General features: G+C 40.1%; 2 protein-coding genes across 12 annotated transcripts in view; both read left to right on the top strand.

Moving 5' to 3' along the window:
• Window positions 1–25,587, top strand: part of SYTL5 (synaptotagmin like 5) — a 259,990-nt gene that overhangs the window by 110,300 nt on the left and 124,103 nt on the right. The window contains exon 2 of one of the 11 annotated variants that reach the window (XM_044936828.2): window positions 24,240–24,341. The exons of the other annotated variants lie outside the window; for them this stretch is intronic. The gene's annotated coding sequence lies outside the window, so the exon portion shown is untranslated. The remainder of the gene's footprint in view (window positions 1–24,239; window positions 24,342–25,587) is intronic. 11 annotated transcript variants of the gene reach the window in all.
• On the top strand, window positions 56–406 carry LOC102392276 (histone H2A-beta, sperm). The gene has a single exon (XM_006072320.3). The coding sequence runs from the start codon at window positions 56–58 to the stop codon at window positions 404–406; it is 351 nt and encodes a 116-aa protein (XP_006072382.2).

Consider the following 25,587-nt stretch of genomic DNA (forward strand, 5'->3'; position numbering starts at 1 on the left):
CCCAGCCAGAGGTATCATCAGTCTGAGCTGATAGAGGCAGCATCCAGCCGACACCATGTCTCCGGGAAGACACCTCTGGAACCGCCGTCGCAGCAGGAGACACTCCCTCTCCCGTTCCACCAGGGCCGGGCTGCAGTTCCCTGTGAGCCACGTGGACCGCCTCCTGCGAAGTCAGTTCACCAACCACCTGAGCTCAGCGACGCCCGTGTTCCTGACCGCAGTCCTTGAGTACCTGATAGCCAACATCCTGGACCAGGCGGGGAAGGAGGCCTGCACCAACCACAAGGTGTGCATCGGCCCGGAGCACGTGCAGATGGCGCTGATCAACAATGAGAATCTCCGCCGCCTCTTCCAGCCCCGTGCCTTCTCTCAGCCTGAAGCTTCACCACCCGCTCCTGAGAATTAGGGATGCCCAGGCCCCTGAGTCCAGCCACACCTCATCAGTAGCTTCATCTCGCCCCAGACTGCCCACAGAGGAGGGAGGCCTGGTCTTCTGCCCTTAGCGCTGCTATTAAAGTGTTCATGGCTGTGCTTGTAACTGCTTGCTTTCTGTCATTTGTCCTTGAGGTGTCTGGGTGACATGGGGTGGCAGGGGGGTCCTCTCATGAGGGATGGAGGGGTGGAGTGGGTGGTTAGGGAGGGATGCTGGAATCCTGAAATCGGGGAGCAGTTTCCGATGGTGACAGTATGGGGTGTGGTCCTGGGGGGAGTCGCTGGCTGAGGTTGCGGGGCAGGACTTCCTCACTGGCTCTGAAGGAGTCCAGACCAGGGAGGTTGGGAGGTTGGCGCGCAGAGGGCCTCTTGAATTCCCCGAAGGATGGTGGTAATGGGGGAGGGGCTGAAAACCGTGAGGGAAGAGCCTAAGGCTTTATTCCTGATGGGGAACATCTAAAAGTGGGAGGTGAAGCCAAGGGGAGTGATTGAAGAGGATGGTAGAGCAGTCAGTGTGAACTTAATGGGGCAGGACTTTTCCATGAAGATTGAAGAGTGATGGGGAAACCATAAAGAAACACACATAAGAGGAATTATGGCCATGTTGAGTTCATGTATTATTTTACCATCTCATTCCAAAAAAGGGACTTGAGACGGGGCTTCTTAGCCAGTGCTGTGACACTCTCTGTGGACGTTCACCAGATGCCGAAGGGCCCCCCGCTGCTGCTCCTGGCCTGTCATACAGGACTGGGCAGAGGCTGCCCAGCTGGCTTCAACAGTGGGGTCAGTGGACCTGGGTTCGCCATCCCAGTTCACCACTTTCTGGCTGTGTGATCTTGGACATCCGTCTGTTTCCTGTGAGCAGCAGCTTCCTCATCTGTAAAACAGGGATAATCAGAGTTCCTCCATCTTGGGGTTTTCCCATATGTCACCATGTTCCTGTAAACTGTGACTTAACCTGTGACTTAACACAGAGCCTGGCACAGGCCACACCCTTAACAGATGGCTGCTTGTGTCTCCCTCCCCAGATGCTTAGACAGGTCCCCCAGGGGGCGGCCAGGCCTGATTCAGTTATTCTGTTGAGGTACAGAATCTCTGCTTGTGGGGGCAAAGTACAAAGTAGGTAGCCCAGAGAAACATATTTCAAACTTCTGACCTCCAGAATTAAAACCAAATAAATGTTTTATTTTTTTATTTAAGCCGAGTCTGTGGTAATTTGTAAGCGCAGTCTTAGGAAACTAATGGAGCTGAGGAATGAACTTTTGCAATCTTCTAATAAAAGCAGACAGACTTGAGGAAACTATAGCTAACTCTCTAACAAAACTTAATCTTTTTTACTGACAGCAAATGCAGTTCTCAGATTTGAGTTCAATATGATATTTGATACTAAATAACCGGAAGCTGTTTTTTTAAATCATATGAATAAATTCATGAAAACTGAGTCAGACTTGGAAAAATGTAATACAAATTTGTGCTATTTTTCAAAGTTGATTTCCGTACACCTTCTCTACTTTTCTGTATTAAGTACATACATGCTTAATTTTGTATTTTGGTGCCCTCTTTCCTATTCTGGAACAAAATGTCATTTTACTTTAGAACCGAAACATTCGCTTTTTTCCCCTGAGTTTTGAGGCTCATAGTAGGGTCTTGGTAATGTATATTAATTAAAAATTTTAATTAAAGTCACTTTTATTTTGCAGAGAGGTCTGGGGGTCCATAACTGTGTACTTCATGTGATTTTTACTGGACTAGGTCACACATATACCTAACCCACCTTTTTAAGCCACACACATTCCTTATATGTACAGCTTCTCAGTGTGACAAATGTGAATATGTTGATCGACAGACCTGAAGATGTAGCCTCCTTGCAGCATGTACAAATAAGCACAAATGTATAAGTTAAAATTATAGCTAAATAGTGTTTCACTGTATTATCTTTTAAATAATAAAACCATCCATTATGGAGCTCAATTTAGTGTCATCCAAGGTTTTTAGTTACCTAAGGATTTTGAAATGCTCTCAAGCTGACATACCTAGAACTTTATTATTGTGGAAATTTAGGTTTGTCAGCAAAATAATTGGATTTGATTAAACAGATTTTTCAAGTCTTTAAGTTTTATTGGAAGGAATTCTAGGCCATTTGATCAGTAAAAGTGTATAAGTTTTGGGGGAAAAAAAATACCCAAGTAGCTTTAAAAAGTTTGCTTGTATTACACCTAACATGGATAAATGAAGGATGATACAGTTTTCACAAAACTTGAACTGTTAAGCTAGACTTGCTTGCTAAAGATTTAACCACATTTTATGCATTTGAGTTCTCCAAATGGTTGTTAGTTTCTTAGAGAATACGTATTATTTCAGTCTAGCTCATTTTAAGTGTCACAGTTCAATTTCTTTATTTTCAGGGAATTTAAAGAATACTTCCTTTATATAATTAATGATTTATTAGATATTACAATCAGAACAGAGCTCCTTTAAATTCAGAGTTTTCATGATCTAATATATTAATATCTCCCAGATGAAATAAAGGGCTTTACAGGTGTGATTTTGCAGGTGGCTCAGTGGGAAAGAACCCACCTGCCAATGCAGGAGAGGCAGGAGATGGAGTTCCATCCCTGGGTCAGGAAGATCCCCTGGAGGAGGGCATGACAACCCACTCCAGTATTCTTGCCTGGAAAATCCTATGGACAGAGGAGCCTGGCGGGCTACAGTCTATGGGGTTGCAAAGAGTCAAACACAACTGAGCGACTAAGCACACACAGATGAAAGAAAACATTACGCACATAATCAGAGGTGAAGACATTTCTGAATTAGAGCCACATAGATATATAAGCAGAGAGAAATAGAGCTTATAGCTTCAGTTCTACAACTATGCCATGAGTTAAGGATAGACATAGAAACCAAAGAACTCACCAGTCCAGATAGCAAAATGCTGTTTTCCTCCTAAAGGGTATGAAATTCTTAATTGAGGTGAGCTCAATAACAGGTAAACCACAAAAAGAAAAAGACTGAAAAACCATATGTTTTTGTCTCATCCATCAGAGATGAGATGTGTATAAACCATCAATCCATGTAGAGAGATCTCTAAATGACCTGACCCTAAAACGAAATTCCTATCTGTTCCTGCCAACAGTGGAGAATAACCTATGGGGCTATAACATATCTGAAGTAAAACAAAGACTTAGTAGATTACTAAATTAAAACTAGAGAAACAGAGTCAACAACATTGCTTTGGTGCTTTGGGTTTACCTAGACCACCAAGAAAAGACATGTCTGGGCTTAAATTCTGCACAAGGTACACATTGTCTATCTTTGAATTTGATCTGCTCTAGTAGGTATCAATGTATTAGACATTTTGATTTGACCTCTAAGATAACTGAAAGGTAATTTTTTTTCTTTTGGAGGGTTTAGTTTAATTCATTTTTAAAAATCTATTTTTATGCAATTTTAAAGTTTATATTCTGTGTGCAGTTATTACAAAATATTGGCTGTAATCCCCTTGTTGTATAATACATCTTTGTAGGCTATCTTATACCCACTAGTTTGCACCTCTCACTTCTCTACCCCAAAATTGCCCATCTCCTCACTAGTAACAAGTAGTTTGTTCTCTATATCCATGATTCTACTGCTTTTGTGTAATAGTCATTGTTTTGTTGTAATTTTTAGATACCACATGTAAGTGATGTCATACAGTATTTTGTCTTTCTCTGTCTGACTTATTTCAATTAGCAAAACGCCTTCCAAATCCATCTATGTTGCTGCACATGGCAAAGTTTTGTTCTTTTTTATGGTTGAGTAGTATTCCATTGTGTGTGTGTGTGTATGTATCACATCTTCTTTATCCATTCACCTATAGATGGATACTTATGTTGATTCTCTATCTTGACAATTATAAATAATGCTTCACTTGAACACTGAGGTGCATGCATCTTTTCTAATCAGTGTTTTGTTTATCTTGGCTATATACCCAGAGTGGAATTGCTGGGTAGTTTTATTTTTAGTTTTTTTTTCTTTTTTTTGGAAGCTCCACACTGTTTTCCACAGTGGCTACACCCATTTAATTTCCCACCAACAGTATATGAGGATTCCTTTTTTCCCATCCTCATCAATATATGTTATTTGTGCTCTTTCTGATGATAGGCATACTGACAAAAGTGAGGCAATATCTCATTGTGGTTTTTCATTTCCTGTTTAGAAAAATGTCTATTCATTTCTTTCACTCATTTCTAAATCAAGTTGTTTTTGGATGTTGAGTTGTATGAGTTATTTATATAGGTTGTGTATTAATCCCTTATTAGTCGTATCATTTGCAAATTTTTTCTCCAATTCAGTAGATTGTCTTTCATCTTGTCAGTGTCTTCCTTTGCTATGAAAAAGCTTTTTAAGTTCCATTCGATCTCATTTGTTTATTGCCTTTACTTTAGGAGACAGATCCAAAAAAATATTCCTGTGATTTATGTTACAGCGTTTTGCCTATGTTTTCATCTAGGAGTTTTTTGGTATTCCATTTACGTTTAAGTCTTTAATTAATTTTGAGTTTATTTTTGTATATAGTATTAGAGAATGTTCTAATTGCATTCTTTTACAGTTTTCTCAGCACCCCTTATTGAAGAGACTGTTTTTTCTCCATTGTATATTCTTGCCTCCTTTGTTATAGATTAATTGACCATAGTGGGTTTACTTCTGGGCACTCTATCCTGTTCCATTGGTGTATGTGTCTAATTTTATGCCAGTACCATACTGTTTTGATTACTGTAGCATAATAATACAGTGGGAACTCAGGGAGCATGATTCCTATAGCCCTTTTCTTTCACAAGATTATTTTGGCTATTCAGGATCTTTTGTGTTTCCATACACATTTAAAACTCATTTTTCTAGTTTTGAGAAAAATGCCATTTGTAATTTGATAGGGATTGCATTAAATCTCTAGATTGCCTTGGGTAGTATGGTCATTTTAACAATATTAACTCCTCCAAGCCAAGAACATGGTATATTTTTCCAACTATTTGTGTCATCTTCAATATATTGCGTTAGTATCTTTTAGTATACAGAGTATAGGCCTTTGACCTCCTTAGGTAGGTTTGTTTATTCATAGGTATTTCATTCTTTTTAATGCAATGGTGAATGGAATTATTTCCTTAATTTCTTTTTCTGATATTTTGTTATTGTGTAGAAATGCAATCAATTTCTTTATATTAAATTTATCTTAAAGATAATTTTTCAGTTCAGTTCAGTCGATCAGTCATGTCTGACTCTTTGCGACCCCATGAACTGCAGCACGCCAGGCCTCCCTGTCCATCACCAACTCCCGGAGTTTACTCAAACTCACGTCCATCGAGTTGGTGATGCCATCCAGCCATCTCATCCTCTGTCGTCCCCTTCTCCTCCTGCCCCCAACCCCTCCCAGCATCAGTCTTTTCCAATGAGTCAGCTCTTCGCATGAGGTAGCCAAACTATTGGAGTTTCAGCTTTAGCATCTGTCCTTCCAATGAACACCCAGGACTGGTCTCCTTTAGAATGGACTGGTTGCATCTGCTTGCAGTCCAAGGGACTCTCAAGAGTCTTCTCCAACACCACAGTTCAAAAGCATCAATTCTGTGGCTCTCAGCTTTCTTCACAGTCCAACTCTCACATCCGTACATGACCACTGGAAAAACCATAGCCTTGACTAGATGGACATTTGTTGGCAAAATAATGCCTCTGCTTTTGAATATGCTATCTACGTTGGTCATAACTTTTCTTCCAAGGAGTAAGCGTCTTTTAATTTCATGGCTGCAATCACCATCTGCAGTGATTTTGGAGCCCAAAAAATAAAGTCTGATACTGTTTCCACTGTTTCCCCGTCTAATTCCCATGAAGTGATGGGACCAGATGCCATGATCTTCATTTTCTGAATGTTGAGCTTTAAGCCAACTTTTTCACTCTCCTCTTTCACTTTCATCAAGAGGCTTTTTAGTTCCTCTTCACTTTCTGCCATAAGGGTGGTGTCATCTGCATATCTGAGGTTATTGATATTTCTCCTGGCAATCTTGATTCCAGCTTGTGCTTCTTCCAGCCCAGCGTTTCTCATGATGTAATCTGCATATAAGTTAAATAAGCAGGGTGACAGTATATAGCCTTGACATACTCCTTTCCTATTTGGAACCAGTCTGTCGTTCCATGTCCAGTTCTAATTGTTGCTTCCTGACCTGCATATAGGTTGCTCAAGAGGCAGGTCAGGTGGTCTGGCATTCACATCTCTTTCAGAATTTTCCACAGTTTATTGTGATCCACACAGTCAAAGGCTTTGGCATAGTCAATAAAGCAGAAATAGATGTTTTTCTGGAACTCTCTTGCTTTTCCCATGATCCAGCAGATGTTGGCAATTTGATCTCTGGTTCCTCTGCCTTTTCTAAAACCAGCTTGAACGTTAGAAAGTTCACAGTTCACGTATTGCTGAAGCCTGACTTGGAGAATTTTGAGCATTACTTTACCAGTGTGAGAGATGAGTGCAATTGTGCAGTAGTTTGAGCATGCTTTGGCATTGCCTTTCTTTGGGATTGGAATGAAAACTGACCTTTTCCAGTCCTGTGGCCACTGCTGAGTTTTCCGAATTTGCTGGCATATTGAGTGCAGCACTTTCACAGCATCATCTTTCAGGATTTGAAATAGCTCAACTGGGATTCCATCACCTCCACTAGCTTTGTTTGTAGTGATGCTTTCTAAGGCCCACTTGACTTCACATTCCAGGATGTCTGGCTCTAGGTCAGTGATCACACCATCGTGATTATCTTGGTCATGAAGATCTTTTTTGTACAGTTCTTTTCTATATATTCCTGCCACCTCTTAATATCTTTTGCTTCTGTTAGGTCCATACCATTTCTGTCCTTTATCGAGCCCATCTTTGCATGAAATGTTCCCTTGGTATCTCTAATTTTCTTGAAGAGATCTCTGGTCTTTCCCATTCTGTTGTTTTCCTCTATTTCTTTGCATTGATTGCTGAGAAGGCTTTTTTATCTCTCCTTGCTATTCTTTGGAACTCTGCATTCAGATGCTTATATCTTTCCTTTTCTCCTTTCCTTTTCACTTCTCTCCTTTTCACAGCTATTTGTAAGGCCTCCCCAGACAGCCATTTTGCTTTTTTGCATTTCTTTTCCTTGAGGATGGTCTTGATCCCTGTCTCCTGTACAATGTCACGAACCTCCGTCCATAGTTCATCAGGCACTCTATCTATCAGATATAGTCCCTTAAATCTATTTCTTACTTCCACTGTATAATCATGAGGGATTTGATTTAGGTCATACCTGAATGGTCTCGTGGTTTTCCCTACTGTCTTCAATTTAAGTCTGAATTTGGCAATAAGGAGCTCATGATCTGAGCCACAGTCAGTTCCCAGTCTTGTTTTTGCTGACTGTATAGAGCTTCTCCATCTTTGGCTGCAAAGAATATAATCAATCTGATTTCGGTGTTGACCATCTGGTGATGTCCATGTGTAGAGTCTTCTCTTGTGTTGTTGGAAGAAGGTGTTTTCTATGACCAGTGCGTTCTGTTGGCAAAACTCGATTAGCCTTTGCCCTACTTCATTCCATATTCCAAGGCTAAATTTGCCTGTTACCCCAGGTGTTTCTTGACTTCCTACTTTTGCATTCTAGTCCCCTATAATGAAAAGGACCTCTTTTTTGGGTGTTAGTTCTAAAAGGTCTTGTAGGTCTTCATAGAACCATTCAACCTCAGCTTCTTCAGCATTACTGGTTGGGGCATAGACTTGGATTACTGTGGTATTGAATGGTTTGCCTTGGAAACGAACAGAGATCATTCTGTCGTTTTTGAGATTGCATCCAAGTACTGCATTTTGGACTCTCTTGTTGACCATGATGGCTACTCCATTTCTTCTAAGGGATTCCTGCCCACAGTAGTAGATATAATGGTCATCTGAGTTAAATTCACCCATTCCAGTCCATTTTAGTTTGCTGATTCCTAGAATGTCGACGTTCACTCTTGCCATCTCCTGTTTGACCACTTCCAATTTGCCTTGATTCATGGACCTAACATTCCAGGTTCCTATGCAATATTGCTCTTTACAGCATCAGACCTTGCTTCTATCACCAGTCACATCCACAACTGGGTATTGTTTTTTGCTTTGGCTCCATCCCTTTATTCTTTCTGGAGTTATTTCTCCACTGATCTCCAGTAGCATATTGGGCACCTACCGACCTGGGGAGTTCCTCTTTCAGTATCCTATCATTTTGCCTTTTCATACTGTTCATGGGGTTCTCAAGGCAAGAATACTGAAGTGGTTTGCCATTCCCTACTCCAGTGGACCACATTCTGTCAGACCTCTCCACCTTAACCTGCCCATCTTGGGTGGCCCCACATGGCATGGCTTCGTTGCATTGAGTTAGACAAAGCTGTGGTCCATGTGATCAGATTGACTAGTTTTCTGTTATTATAGTTTGTGTGTCTGCCCTCTGATGCCTCTCTTAACACCTACCATCTTACTTGGGTTTCTCTTGCCTTGGATATGGGGTATATCTTCACGGCTGCTCCAGCAAAGCACAGCCACTGCTCCTTACCTTGGACAAGGGGTATCAATGTGGAGTAGCTCCTCTCAGCCCTCCTGCACCCGAGATTTTTAGAACAAAATAAATCATGTAAATGCAGATGTGAAATGAACACGTTGAAAGATTTTACTTGAATCATGAGAGAACCAGGAGATGTTAAAACCATTAAAAAAAGAAAAGTGAATACAAAGAAGAGATACAAGAATATTGTTTGGTAGTATTGAAATGAGCTAAAGGTCAGAGCCACAGGCCCTAGGGTGAAGACTTTGTCCCACAGGGTTGAATCACAGGCCAAGGACTTCAAGCCATAAAGAATTATTTTCAGGCCTTGAAACCTCAGGTAACTTCCTGGCTAGATTTTGATTTTGCTTGGGCTAGTGACTCTCCTTGTTCGGTCTTGTGAAATGAGAATATCCATAACTATGCCTGTCCCACTACAAATTTTGAGAGTAGATAACTTATTTTCTAGTTTCACAAGTCCGTAGATGGAGAGGAATTTTGCCTGAGGATCTCACTCATACCTGATCAAGATGATGAGGTTTTACACTTTGAGTTTGTTCTGAAATAGTTTGAGACTTTTGGGATTGAAGTGTTCGGTGAATGTATTTTGCATGTGGGTGGGGGGCGGGTGGACATGAACCTCTAGGGGCCGGAGTGTGGACTTAGGTAGGCTGGATAGTGATTCCAAAATATATCCAGGTTCTAGCCCATAAACCTGTGAATATTACCTTCTATGACAAAAGATATTTTTTTTTTCCTGCAAATATGATTAAGTGGAAGATTTTGAGTGGAGGAGAATATCCTAGATTTTATGCATGGACCCTTAGTGTAATTGCAAGTGTTCTTATAAGAAAAAGGTTGAGGAAGAGTTTTGACATAGAATAAGGCATGGTGACTACTGAAGCAAGATGCTATACTATTAGCTTTGAAGATGGTAGAATGGACCATAGACAAAGAATGTACCTCTAGGAGCTGGAAAAGGCAAAGAAACAAATTCTCTAGAACCTCTGGAGGGAGTGTGGCTCTGCCAGTGCCCAAGTTTAGCCCAGTAACAATAATTTCAAAACTCTTGACCTCTAGACTGTAAGACAATGATTGTGTGTGTGTGTTTTAAGCCACCAAGATTATGATAAATTGTTTCAGAAGCCATAGGTAACTAAAACTTCTCTCAAACTACTTTTACTTGAATCCATGTCTTAGCATCTGCTTCTAAGGGAACACAAACTAAGATGCTCGGTGAGGATAAAGGATGTAGCAGCCAGTTGATTGATTGTTCCCCACCACCTTCCTGACATATGATGCATATGATTATGTTTTGAGGTTGGGTAAAGCTGTGCAAATTAAAAGACACTTACTCCTTGGAAGGAAAGTTATGACCAACCTAGATAACATATTAAAAAGCAGAGATATTACTTTGCCAGCAAAGATCCGTCTAGTCAAGGCTATGGTTTTTCCAGTGGTCATGTATGGATATGAGAGTTGGACTGTGAAGAAAGCTGAGTGCCAAAGAATTGATGCTTTTGAACTGTGGTGCTGGAGAAGACTCTTGAGAGTCCCTTGGACTGCAAGGAGATCCAACCAGTCCATCCTAAAGGAGACTAGTCCTGGGTGTTCATTGGAAGGACTGAAGCTGAAGCTGAAACTCCAATAGTTTGGCCACCTCATGCGAATTGCTGACTCATTGGAAAAGACCCTGATGCTGGGAGCGATTGGGGGCAGGAGGAGAAGGGGACAACAGAGGACGAGATGGCTGGGTGGCATCGCTGACTTGATGCACATGAGTTTGAGTGAACTCTGGGAGTTGTTGATGGACAGGGAGGCCTGGCGTGCTGCAGTTCATGGGGTCGCAAAGAGTCGGACACGACTGAGCAACTGAACTGAACTGAAAGTCGTGCAAGATTGTGTAAGATGAAACAGAAGAAATAGGTCTCTTATTACCATTTAAATTTTGTCAGAGATGAAGCTCCCTGGGAGACTTTTACTCTGGAATAACTGGCACTAGAGTAGCTCTTCTGCCAAAAACAGTAACAGAACTGGGCAGAATATGTGAGCTGACTGTTTTTGAGCATTGTACAACATGCAGCACAAGGTTGTGATTCCAGAGACAAAGGAAGCACTGCTGCTGCTGCTAAGTCACGTCAGTTGTGTCTGACTCTGTGCGACCCATAGACGGCAGCCCATCAGGCTCCCCCATCCCTGGGATTCTCCAGGCAAGAACACTGGAGTGGGTTGCCATTTCCTTCTCCAATGCAGGAAAGTGAAAAGTGAAAGTGAAGTCGCTCAGTCGTGTCTGACTCCTAGCAACCCCATGGACTGCAGCGCACCAGGCTCCTCCATCCATGGGATTTTCTAGGCAAGAGTACTGGAGTGGGGTGCCATTGCCTTCTCCTAAAGGAAGCACACAGGTAGCTAAATCATCACTCCAGTTGTCTGCCTGGGGAAAACATTCCAATGGCACAGTAAGCTGGATTCTAGGCAACACACAATGGTACTGCTGGGCTGATGAGGTAGAAATCAAGTTTCAGTAAAGCTAAAGAAGCTGGAATTTGCAAGACAAGACATCAGAGAAGAGGGAGCTATGTAAAGGAAGATCTTCAAAAGTTCATTTGGAGGTTTCCCAAGAGTCTTTGGCTGAGGACTGAGCTGTATAGTCATAGGGAAAGACTACTGAGACTGACCAGAGGGTACAGGGTTAAGAGAGGAACAGAGATACTACCAGTTGACCCATGCTGGGGAATGTTGGAGATACAGGAAACAAGAAATGAGTCCTTGATAATACCTCCCTAATATGTTGGGTATCCAGCTGAAACATCAGAAGCTTTAGGAGTAAAGATTATGCCCCATTGTAAGGCCTACAGTAGATTCATTCTTTAACAATCCTAAAACCCAACAAGAGATAGAATTTTGAGGTTGATTCCTCAAAATTAACTGGGCTTAGGAAACAACTTAGGCTTTTTGCATACTTTAATAAAGCATAAGATCCAAGGTATCAAACTACCTGTTAAACCATCGACACTCTACAGAACCCAGCGTTCCTAAAAGATCTAAACAGAACAAACATCAACTCTTCAGAACCCAGCGTTCCTCAATATTTTTAATATACAGTAAAAATATTCAGCATGGAGAAAACAGGAAAATAGTCAAGAAAAAGTCAATAGAGAAAAGCCCCAAGATGGCCAGTTGTTGGATTTTATAGACAAAGACTTTAAAGCAATTATTCTATAGTCAAAGAACTAAAGACAAATGTTCAGTGAATGAAGGAAATATGGTCTTAATGAATGAACAGATTAGGAATTTTAACAGACAATGGAAAAGTGTAAATAACCAAATGAAAATTTAGAACTTACAATCAGCAAAATAAAACACATAAAAGATGGGCTCAACATCACCTTGAAGAAAGAATCAGTGAATGTGAAGACAAATTAGTAGGAATTATTTAATCTGAATTGATACTTTTGAACTATGGTGTTGGAGAAGGCTCTTGAGAGTCCCTTGGACTGCAAGGAGATCCAACCAGTCCATCCTAAAGGAAATCAGTCCTGAATATTCATTGGAAGGACTGATGCTGAAACTGAAGCTCCAATACTTTGGCCACCTGATGCGAAGAGCTGACTCATTGGAAAAGACCCTGATGCTGGGAAAGATTGAAGGCAGGAGGAGAAGCGGACGACAGGGGATGAGGTGGTTGAATGGGATCACGAACTCAATGGACTTGAATTTGAGCAAGCTCCAGGAGTTGGTGATGGACAGGGAAGCCTGTTGTGCTGCAGTCCATGGGGTCGCAAAGAGTCGGACACGACTGAGCAACTAAACTGAAGTGATCTAATCTGAAAAACAGAATTAAGCATTTATCCTTTAAAATAAATAAATTTAAATTAAAACAAAAAGGTATTATATTGGCTTCTCCTGTATTAGTCTTTGGACTTAAATTAATAACTTTACTGCCACTTTAAGCTGGACTCATGTGATTTGTTTGTTTGTTTTAATTTCCCAGAACCTCGAAGGACCATTGCAGAAAAACAGAAAAAGAGGCCTGCTATGATAATATAAATGAATACTCATCTTGGGGAAATAATCTTTCAAAATTTTCACTTACTCCAACATAGTACAAGTACTAAGAAGAGTTCACTCATTATCTACTGTTCAGCTGAGCAGCCACATCCTGTTACAGTTTACCTTCTAAAAGTCATACGTACACAGGGCAGGTTCATGGTTAGAAACATGATCTGTGTTGCTGGAATGCCTGGATTTAACTTCTGGATGTACCACTTACTAATTGGGTAACTGTGGGCAAAGTTCTTAGTTTCCTTATCTGTATTAGGGGGATAATAGCTCATACCTCTTAAGTTTTGGAAACTATAGGAAATGATATGTATAAAGCACTTGGAATAGTACCTGGCAGATATGTGTTGGCTGTTATCATTAGATACATTTTCCCCCAGGTCCTTTAATAATACGAGTTTGGGGGAATAGAATATTCAATGAATAAATCATCTTGAAAACATTGATTTAAAAAGTAACTCATGTCAGTGTGCTTTAAAGGCTAAAACAGCTCTTACCTTTCCCCTGCTGATTCGTTTTTTTTAAAGTAGAGATATGCGTGCTTCTTTGGAATAGCTGTCCACCACAGATAAATATTACTTTGTGCTACTGGGCGTGTTCAGTGTGTAAATAGATCGTGGGAACACAAGAGGCTAGTTTTTCAAGTTTCTGCTCCGTGCACTCCATGAGGGTCAGGTAGTCCAGCATTCTACAGTTTGTGTGTTTGAAAGAAAAGTAAGCCTACAAAAGTGTTCCATCCATCAGATTGAGGTAAGAATACTGTGTCTAGTGGACTTTAGTATGACATCTTCTTTCTTGATTTTTATATTTTGTGTTTGTGAGGTGGGGTTTGGTTTCAGGAAATGAAAGACTAATCTCACCATTTGGTTAAAAGGAAAAAGACAGGAATATATAAAGAAGGGGCATTTTGGCCAATGGGCTGCTCTGTAAATTTGATGGAATGAGGAGGGAGATATAGGTATCTTCTTGTTATTAGCATTTAATTTAATCTACAAATTGAAGCATTGCTCTAGATCCCACTGAACATAGGAGCAATTATGTATCTAGGACATAATCAATTTCATAGCAGAAGTACTGTGTCACTTTGCCAAATCTATTACACCTCTAGGTATAAAGTAGTAGTCCTTTTGCTCTGAATTTCTTTTCTTTGTTAGATAAGTCAGATTTTATTTAGCACCATTGAATTGTTCTTTGCTTTCACTCCTATTCTTGATACGGTGACATATCTAGTATGGATATATATTTAGTATGATTGCTGAAGTTTGAAAGCCTTGGAATAAGTTCAATATGAATATGATGTTTTTAACACCACAGGAAGATGAGATACTGACTGTGAATATGAATATAATACACTAGAGAGATGCATCAGGTTTTAAAATATTTCTCTTTATTTTTTTTAATTTTATTTTATTTTTAAACTTTACATAATTGTATTAGTTTTGCCAAATATCAAAATGAATCCGCCACAGGTATACATGTGTTCCCCATCCTGAACCCTCCTCCCTACTCCCTCCCCATTCCATCCCTCTGGGTCGTCCCAGTGCACCAGCCCCAAGCATCCAGTATCGTGCATCGAACCTGGACTGGCAACTCGTTTCATACATGATATTTTACAAGTTTCAATGCCATTCTCCCAAATCTTCCCACCCTCTCCCTCTCTCACAGAGTCCATAAGACTGTTTAAAATATTTCTCTTTAATATGGATTGTTTTAATTAGCTAGACCATCGTCCTCATTTAAGTCAAAACTGCATTTTGCAACATATCAGAGTATGTATTTGGAGAACAAAGGAGGTATCTATTTAAAGCATTCAAAGTCATGACTAGAAAATATTATATATGATGATATATTTTAAATACTGCTTAAATTTTGGCCTCCTTAAAATGTCTTTCAAGCATAGGCACTGAGTGTTTAATGTTTTCACTTCATAATACACTGTTTGTATGTTGTTTAGATAACAGCTTAAACACGAGACTGTTATAATTTAAAGCCTATGGCTTAAGTGCATAAAGACATTCAATTGGACATCATTAAAATTCTTAAACAGATCCCTCTATCCCTGTGTGCATAAAAACATGTACACAAATATGTATTTACATATGGGCAACTAATATCTGGGAAACAGATAAGGAAAAAAGTAAGAAGATGTCTTTTTGTTGTCAAATCATGTTTATTCTATGTACTTAGGATTTCTGAAATGCTCTACCAGTCTGTGGTAATTAGCTGTGCTGTCATTCAACTTATTCAAGTTTGACAACGTGTTCTAATAATTTAGGGAATACAATAATAAAATAGTTCTTTTTACTTCTTTGTGTTCTGGAGACACATCTAGTATTTTTGTTGAAATGACTTTCTTCTAATCATTTTGTATGTTAAGAGAAGGAAGTGCAACTTGAGTTTGTGAAACATGCAGTTTGTTTTACCTAAGCCTTATTACTCAATGACATATGTTACGGCTATCTTGCCAGCATATGTAAACATTTAGCTATAATCCTTTCTATTTAGAATTTACTTGTAACTACGTTTTTGTATATCCCATATGTTGTTTGTGTTTGCACTCACTCTCACCCATTTACTCCCACACACATCCACATATTTTGAATGATTTCGTGAAACGCTTTTTTTCTTTTTACTTATTTCTGTCTGTGCTGGATCTTCGTTGCTGCATGAAGGTTTTCTCTAGTTGCAGCGAGCAGGGTCTATTCTCTAGTTGTGTTGCTCGGGCTTCTCATTGTGAGGCTTCTCTTGTTGCAGAGCTCTAAAGCATGGGCTCAGTAGTTGTAGTGCATGGGCTTAGTTGCTCCGTGGCCTGTGGGATCTTCCCTGACCAGTTATCGAACCTGTGTCCATTGCATTGGTAGGCAGATTCTTTACCACTGGACCACAAAGGAAAACCCCATCAAGGGACTTGAAATTTGTCTTAAATGTGGGTCCATTCCAGGCTATGTCTTTCCGTGGGTAGTATCATTTTCTTGACTTCTGTTTCTTTACCCTGCTTTATACCATCTTCCTTGATGCCTAATCCATGGAGTTCTGACTCTACTCAAGATAGCACTAGTAAAGCAGGTAGGTCCCCTTACTTCCATCACTTGTAGACTTGGCAACTATAGTGACTGCCTTAAGTTCTTGAAGATCATCTGGAAGTCAGGCAGAGCTGTTAGAAGGACAAAATCTGATAAATATATAGTATCCTAGGGTAGGAAGTCCACCTGATCTGTTATATCATTTGAGCAAGAACACATCTCTAAGAAATGGTTAATTAAATATGCCTCTATTATTATACTACCCACTTTCTCTGTTTTAAAATCCCACTTTCTGTAAATTGCCCTATGACATGACATCTATCTTCATTGGCTTATTGACACTGTATTTCCAAGGGTCATTTGTGGTGCTTTTAGGAAATCTAATTATGTTCATTCATATTTCTATTGATTCCCCTATTCAGTAACTGTTTATTTAGTAACATGTAAACATGGGCACTACTGTGTGCTGAAGTTACAGTAGGAAACACTGAAAGTTTGCCTTTAAGTACCTCTATTCTAGTTAGGAACGATGCCAATTTACTCAAGTAATTTATTATAAATGTAATAAGTGCTGTGACGTATACTTATTCGAATCCTCATTCCATTTGACTCCTTTGCTTTATGTGGCATTCATTGTCACTTCCTACTTCTTGAATTTTTTCCAATCTTAATATCTGTTATTCTATGCTATCTCTTCAGCTACTTTTGTACCACTTTCCCTCTTGTTTCTTCTTCTCTTCCCTAAGTGATGGTTTCCCCCTAGGTTTAGCATTTGGGCCATAATGAATTACTTGTTTTCTTGGCCTGTGCCTTCTATCGATTCATAGTTTTAAATATCACCTCTAAGTGGATGCCTCCAAGTTATCCATTTCTAGGTTTTTCTATCTACTGCATATTTTCCCACTTGTACATCCAAGTCCAACTGTCACTCAGTGTTCTTCAGGATTGTAGCCAAACTCACTTTTATGTGAAACCAATTCCTCTTTAATCCATGTTTCTGTTAATGGCATTGACGGTCTCCTGGCTTCTCATGTTTGACACCTTGAAATCAGTTTTGCATCTAATTTCTCATTGACTCTCAATACCTAAACCACTACCAAGTTCTTTCATTTCTTTCATGATAATCTAGCTAATATCTATCCTTTCTCATCTCCTTTTTCTGTTATTTTTCCTTTTATTCTGTGTTTTCTCATCTTCCCCTCCCCGAGAGTCATCTTGAATTCAGAGTCTTGGTTATATTCTAGCTCCATCAGAAAATCCATCCCCAGAAAGTCCCTAACTCATAGGTATCTTCTTTTTCTAAACCTTCAGAACAAAATAATGGAAGTGATGGGAATAACAGGTTTTGGTAGCCAAAGATGCAGGGTTAAGCTCTGTTCTACCTGTCACTACCTCCTTTACACTTTTGCTCTCTGTGAGCCTGTTTCCTCATAGTTATCCTATCTTGCATAATGGTCACCAGGAACAAATAAGATCATGGAGGTGAAGTCATTTAAAGCCATGAAGCACTAGGTAAATATTAAAGTAAGATTTGTTAATATAAGAGTAACTCAGGGGCGGGGACCAAGGTTCTGGGTCTTAACTATACCCAGGAAGTATAGTGTAGGGTTAAGTTTGAATCCCACTTTTGCTACTGACCAGGTGTGAAACTAAGAAAATTTAGCTTCTCTGTTCCTGTGTCCTCATCAGTAAAATGGGAGTAATAATTGTTTTCACTCAGAGGGGTGTTGTTTGATTTAAAGGATTAACAGATGGAAAATACTTACAAAACAGTGCCTGACCTATAGTAATTGCTCTATAAGTGTGAGAGGTGGTGCTGGAGGCCAGTGACATGTAGATACAAGGTGGGAGTGAGTTGTTATTAATAGAACTGAGTCACCAGGTGAGGATCAGGTGTAGTAAAGGTGGAAACACAGAGCCGTGGAGCAGCCACTTAAACCTGGCTGAATCCCTCATCATTGTCATCACAAATGGCTGTCCTTTCGTGTGAATAGATGCACGTAAGGAGATACAAACATTCTGAGTAACTATTTGGAGATAATGGTATTTCAGGCGCATTTTTGTTGTTGTTAAAGAGAAAAGAATGGTAAGCAGTTAGCCCTTATAGTCATGAAATACGTTGATATGTCATGGAATCAAAATATCAGTATCCAATTTGCACTCCTTTTACTTCTTTTTCTTCTCTAATTGCTATGGCTAGGACTTCCAAAACTATGTTGAATAGCAATGGCAAGAGTGGACATCCATGTCTTATTCTTGATCTTAGAGGAAATGTTTTCAGGTTTTCCTCATTGAAAATGATGGGAATATAAATTCATATAGCCACTATTGATTACAGTAGGAAGTTTCCTTAAAAAACTAAAAATAGAATTACTTTATGACTCAGTAATCCGACTACTAGGCTTATATCCTGAGAAAACCATAATTCAAAAAAATACATGCACCCCAATGTTCACTGCAGCACTGTTTACAATAGGGCTGCTGCTGCTAAGTCGCTTCAGTCATGTCCGACTCTGTGCGACCCCAGAGATGGCAGCCCACCAGGCTCCCCCGTCCCTGGGATTCTCCAGGCAAGAACACTGGAGTGGGTTGCCATTTCCTTCTCCAATGCATGAAAGTGAAAAGTGAAAGTGAAGTCGCTCAGTCGTGTCCGACCCTCAGCGACCCCATGGACTGCAGCCTACCAGGCTCCTCCATCCATGGGATTTTCCAGGCAAGAGTACTGGAGTGGGGTGCCATTGCCTGGAAGAAACCTAAATGTCCATTGACAGATGAATGGATAAAGAAGATGTGGTAGATATATTCAGTGGAATATTAGCCATAAAAAGGAACAAAATTGAGTTATTTGTAGAGATGTAAATGGATGTAGAGTCTGTCATACAGAGAGAAGTATTAATAAGTCAGAAAAGTATCGTATATTGACACATGAAATCTAGAAAAATGGTACACAATGAACCTATTTGTAGAACAGGAATAAAGGTGTAGACATAAAGAATGGACATGTGGACATAGCGGAGGAAGGGGAGGGTGGGATGAATTGAGAGATAAGAACTAAGTTATCTAAACTACCCTGTGTAAAATAGCTAGCTAGTGGGAAGCTGCTGTATTGCACAGGGAGCTTCGCTTGGTGCTCTTTGGTGACCTAGAGGGGTGGGAGGGAGGCCTAAGAGTTAGGAGATAATATGTATACAAAGAGCTGATTCACTTGGTTATACAGGAGAAACTAATACAATGTTGTAAAGCAATTATTCTCCAATAAAACACACACACACACACCAGTATCCAAATGTTAAGAAACCAAACTTATCCTCTGCAGTCTAGAAATCTCTCTCCCCTGCCGCCTTCTTTTGGCCTCACTGCAAGGCATGTGGAATCTTTAGTTCCTTGTGGTTTAGTCACTAAGTCGTGTCTGACTCTTGCAAACCCCATGGACTGTACCCCACCAGGCTCCTCTGTCCACCGCATTTTTCCAGGCAAGGATACTGGAGTGCATTGCCATTTCCTTCTCCAAGTGATCTTCTGAACCCAGGAATCGAACCCAGGCCCCCTGCATTGCAGGCAGATTCTTTACCAACTTAGCTACAAGGGAAGCCCAGAGGTCAAACCCTCACCCTCTGCAGTGGAAGCTGTCCAATCTTAACCACAGGACTGCTAGGGAAGTCCCTAGGAATCTCTTTCTTTAACAAGTATACGCTTCTAGCATTTCAGAGTGCAAGGGACCTTAGAAATTTCTCTCAATTAATAGGATCATTGACCAGAGTATGTATTTTTACTAACACACAGTATTCACTTTGGGTGAGGGTTTTTTTTTTTAAATGTTCAGATCAGATCAGTCACTCAGTCATGTCCGACTCTTTGTGACCCCATGAATTACAGCCCTCCAGGCCTCCCTGTCCATTACCAACTCCCGGAGTTCACTGAGACTCACGTCCATCGAGTCAGTGATGCCATCCAGCCATCTCATCCTCTGTCCTCCCCTTCTCCTCCTGCCACCAATCCCTCCCAGCATCAGAGTCTTTTCCAATGAGTCAACTCTTCACATGAAGTGGCCAAAGTACTGGAGTTTCAGCTTCAGCATCATTCCTTCCAAAGAAATCCCAGGGCTGATCTCCTTCAGAATGGACTGGTTGGATCTCCTTGCAGTCCAAGGGACTCGCAAGAGTCTTCTCCAACACCACAGTTCAAAAGCATCAATTCTTTGGCGCTCAGCCTTCTTCACAGCCCAACTCTCACATCCATACATGACCACAGGAAAAACCATAGCCTTGACTAGACGAACCTTTGTTGGCAAAGTAATGTCTCTGCTTTTGAATATGCTATCTAGGTTAAGAAAGGATAAATGATACTTAGACTATTCCAGCGGTGTTTCTAAGTGCTTTAGATTGTTTAACTCCCTTTACTCTTCACAATAACCAAATGGGATAGACTTCATCATCCTCATTCCATTTACATAACAATAAGCTCAGGATCATAGAGGTTGTCCATAATTAATGAAAAATTGAGCTAGGCTGCAGACCCTGGTAGTCTAGAATCAAGCACCCGTATTCTCACCCATGGAGTCCTATTATCCTAGCCTCTCTATACTCTCATGTCTTACTCAAGAGAACAGGTTGTGATGACTTGGGCAGCTGTTAGATGTTACTGTTCCAGTTTTCCTTGACAAGTGATATTAAATGTTTGCTAGTTTCTCAGAATATATAAAAATAAGGTTTATACTAGGTATTCCAGTATCTGTTCAAGAAGAGTCTGATTTTTCTCACCTGTGATTCTGTATATGAGCCTCACAGTTCTCCAATAGTGATGCCCTCTTTCCTAGACAGCATATTATACTGTGCATTGGCAGGTACTTTGCACTGTGCTTCATTGTTGCCCCTGCCATGGGGATGCTCTCTTGTGTGCATGTTAGTTTCCATCTTTGTTGTCTGTTAGTTTGCATCTTGGTTTTTGCCAACAGAAGTTTAAGCTCAGTTTTTAGAGTTGCCACTTTTTGTTTCTTTGTTTAATAACTTCTTGTCCATTTAATTGTTCTCTCACCTAATTAAAAATTATTTTCTCTAAGCCTTACCAGCTACAAAAATAATTTGTTAGACTTTTACTTCATTTTCTGCTTCACTGAATAAAAATATTAAAATCTGACTTACCTTCTCTGAGCCCCTTAATAACCTTATTCATTTCCAAGTAGGTACAGTACCATTTGTAACTCTTGTTAACGTTTAATTTAGCAATTTCCAGTCCTTGTAACAGTTGACTTATCCAGGCTAATTTGATTTAATCTTTCTAACCAAATGCCAGGAACACTCTGTTCCTACATTATGAACACATCCAGTTCATTTAAGGATTTCTGGTTCATGTAAATAGATTTTGGTGACATTTTCGTTTTTGGTGTTGTGCAGTCAGAAAATATTTCCAAGAGTCAGGACTTGAAGGAAAATTAAGATAATGAAAAAAAAGCTCTAAGATATATTTCATTAGCAAGCAAAATCCTTAAAAACAAACAATATAATGTAAAAAAATCACTTGACATTGACATGTAACATAAGAATGAAAGTGATAAAAGTGTGAGTTGCTCAGTCGTGTCCAATTCTTTACAACCCCTTGGACTGTAGCCCATCAGTCTCCTCTGTACATGGAATTCTCCAGGCATGAAAACTGGAGTCGGTAGCCATTCCCTTCTCTAGGGGATCTTCCTGACCCAGGGATTGAACCCTGGTCTCCTGCATTGCAGGCAGATTCTTAACCATCTGAGCTACCAGGGAAGCAGAAATTATAGTAGAGATAGGGTGTGGGAAGATTTCTGTATGTGTAGGGAAATCATATTTGGAATCTAGCCATCAAATAATGATGTTCCAAGGTTCAAAAATAGACTTTAAAAACATGCTTTTATCTGGGTTACAAAAGCTAAGTTCAGCAACAGCCCACTTGGTAAATACAGACCAAGAGATCATATGAAATATATTTCTCTAATTCAAGTATCAGAATATAAAAAAATCCAGTTGATATATCCTCCCAAGACCTGTGTATAGAGATCAATAGAGTTTAGTCTCCTAGTGTGAAACTATATTAACATTAGCATATGATTTAAAAATTTGAACTTAATTTCATTTAAATCAAATGATACAATATCAAACAGGGATTTTCTAAGTAGTAAGGGTCTATTTTAGAATGGGAAAGACTAGAGAGCTCTTCAAGAAAATTAGAGATACTAAGGGAACATTTCATGCAAAGATGGGCTCAATAAAGGACAGAAATGGTAGGGACCTAACAGAAGCAGAAGATATTAAGAAGAGGTGGCAAGAATACACAGACGAGCTATACAAAAAAGATCTTCACGACCCAGATAATCACGATGGTAGATGGTGATAATCACTCACTTAGAGCCAGACATCCTGGAATGTGAAGTCAAGTGGGCCTTAGGAAACATCACTATGAACAAAGCTAGTGGAGGTGATGAAATTCTAGTCGAGCTATTTCAAATCCTAAAAGATGATGTCATGAAAGTGCTGCACTCAATATGCCAGCAAATTTGGAAAATTCAGCAATGGCCACAGGACTGGAAAAGGTCAGTTTTTATTCCAATCTCAAAGAAAGGCAAAGCCAAAGAATGTTCAAACTATCCCATAATTGCAGTCATCTCACACTCTGGCAAAGTATTGCTCAAAATTCTCCAAGCCAGGCTTCAACAGCACATGAACCGTGAACTTCCATATGTTCAAGCTGGATTTAGAAAAGGCAGAGAAACCAGATCAAACTGAAACTAACACAACATTGTAAATCAACTATACGTCAATAAAAATTAATTTAAAAAATAATAAATCCAGTGATATCAAGGATAAATGTTTAAAAGTAGTAAGTACCTGATACAAAACAGGCAGTTTTCCCCAACTTTCCACAAATAATGGTGTATTCCATGATGTCTGTGCCTGTATAATTTTCAAGTTGCACGTTTTGGGTAGAACTGGAAGTGTATTAAAACACATTTTGTGAGAATGAATTACTGTCCTCTAACTGAGAGACCAGCTCAGGAAAAATAATTCCAGGGAGTTCAGTCAGTAACATGTAAAAAAAAAAAAAAAGATTGGAATGTTCTCTTTGTAGTAGCCATGGTACAGAAGGAAGAATTTAACCTGCTTCAAACCATTCACAGTTGTCTTCTAATTTTGTTGTTACTATGTTTGAGCTCTAAACACAGCAAGGTTATTTCTAACACACAACAAAATCAAATAGCTATTGATTTTCTTTCAAGTGAACTCCTGTTTGTCTCATTGTTCTTGTGAGTAATAGCTATATGTTTAGCTTTATACTTAAGCACAGTAGGATATACCTACATATTAGCAGCACTCAGATCTACAGAGTAGATTCCTGAACATTGAAGATAAAATCCACTGGTAATATTTATTTGATTATCTTGGGGCTTCCCTGGTGGCTCAGATGGTAAAGAATCTGCCTGCAATGCAGGAGACCTGGGTTTGATCCCTGGGTTGGGAAAATCCCCTGAGGAGGGCTTTGCAACCCACTCCAGTATTTTTGGGGCTTCCCTGGCGGCTCAGAGGTTAAAGCATCTGCCTGGAATGCGGGAGACCTGGGTTCGATCCCTGGGTCAGGAAGATCCGCTAGAGAAGGAAAATGGCAACCCACTCCAGTACTCTTGCCTGGAGAATCTCATGGAGGGAGGAGCCTGGTAGGCTACAGTTCATGGGGTCACAAAGAGTCGGACACGACTAAGCAACTTCACTTTCACTTTCCAGTATTCTTGCCTGGAGAATCCCTATGGACAGAGGAGTCTGGGAGGCTATAGTCCAAGGGGTCGCAAAGAGTCGGACGTGACTGAGTGACTAAGCACAGTACACACACACACATTGGGATAACTGTTGAACCCGGGTCAGCAAATATAAAATGTGGGTGCAATACTGCCACCAATAATAATAGTAAGTATTCATCTTCTCTGTGGATTTCCTATGAACTAAGCCCTATTCATATGCTTTCCATGTAACCAAGATCATGTCTTTGTTCAACCATATCTTCAAGATCCCAAGTGTGACACATTTCAGAGCTTGGATTTGAACCAGAGTCCCTGTTCTATGCAAGTTACCCTGGTCAAGTTAAGTAACTTCTAAAGGCATTTCCCTGGTATATTTTTTTTTTCTGTGCTGACTCAATTTTTACCTTTCTCCCTGTTTCACAGGCTCACCCAATCTGTGCTGGTCTTTATCTGTAAAGTTGTCCCTGATCTGGCCCTGATGCCAATGTCTCGGGACTGACATACTCTCTGTGACCTTCTGTCAAGGTGTGTATGAAGGAGAGAAACCTATGTTTGTCATTATTCAAGGTTCTTAGGTCAGCTGGCCCCTCAGCACTTTGAGTTCCCACAGACAGTGCTAATTTCCTCTCTCCCAGCTGAGCTGTTCAGACCATGCTTGTAGGAGCCCATGTAGCATCAGGCCCTTCCTTGCTTCATTTTCCTCTACTCTCTCCATACCCTGACCACTGCTGCAGCTTTCACATCCTTTCTCACTCAGGAGAGGCTGCCTCAGTGTTGTATCTTACCTTCCTCTCTCCACTGTCTCGTAATAAATTTCAGTGTTCAGATCGCCAAGCTTTGTTCTTGGCAGAGAGAACAGCTAGTTTGAGATACATTAGAAGAAAAAGAAAACATTGAGGATGGCCTCCCAGCATTCTTTCCCCAACTATATGTGATAAACACCCAGTTTCTTTGTTTTGAATTTTCCAAGCCACCTTGAACTCTTAATACTTTTGTAAAATTCCCTGTACGGTGAAGTGAGTCCACTGATGATATGCTCCTTTGTCATGTCAATGTCAGAGTCCCATGAAAGTTCTTGAATGCTCTGAATTCTGTACACATCTTGCCTGTTACAAGTTTACTGAACAGCACTATTATGTCCATGAACCACATTCAGAGCAACATTACTGTAGAGATCATTTTTTCATGGGGAAAAAAGGTACAAAGAATCTGCTTTTCCCTCAGTCTATTTCTTGTTTTGCTGGTGTGCCTGCGTATCCATCTTTGTATGGTCCTTTGGTATACAAATGTGGACCCTCCAAAAGCTGGTGGGCCGGGCATTGGTATAATATTGACCAAGACAAAAATATACATGGTGGTGGTGGTTTAGTCACTAAGTCATGTCCGACTCTTGCAATTCCATGGACTATAGCCCACCAGGTTCCTCTGTCCATGGGATTTTCCAGGCAAGAATACTGGAGTGGGTAGCCATTCCCTTCTCCAGGGGATTGAACCTGGGTCTCCTGCATTGCAGGCAAAATTTTTTACCTTCTGAGCTACCAGGGAATCCCATATATGTGTGCATATATATATATATTTCATTCTATGGTACAATGTAATCATGGACAGAGGAAGATTGCTTTAATTTGAATCTTAGCTCCAGCACTTTTGAGCTCTGTGGCACAGAACAAGTTAATCTCCCTCTGCCTAATTTTCCATATCTGTAATATGGAAATAGTAAAAATAACTCAAAGGGTTAATGTTAAGATTGAATGAGTTAATATGTATAAAT

Source organism: Bubalus bubalis, chromosome X, assembly GCF_019923935.1.
Source record: "Bubalus bubalis isolate 160015118507 breed Murrah chromosome X, NDDB_SH_1, whole genome shotgun sequence".
Taxonomy (NCBI): domain Eukaryota; kingdom Metazoa; phylum Chordata; class Mammalia; order Artiodactyla; family Bovidae; genus Bubalus; species Bubalus bubalis.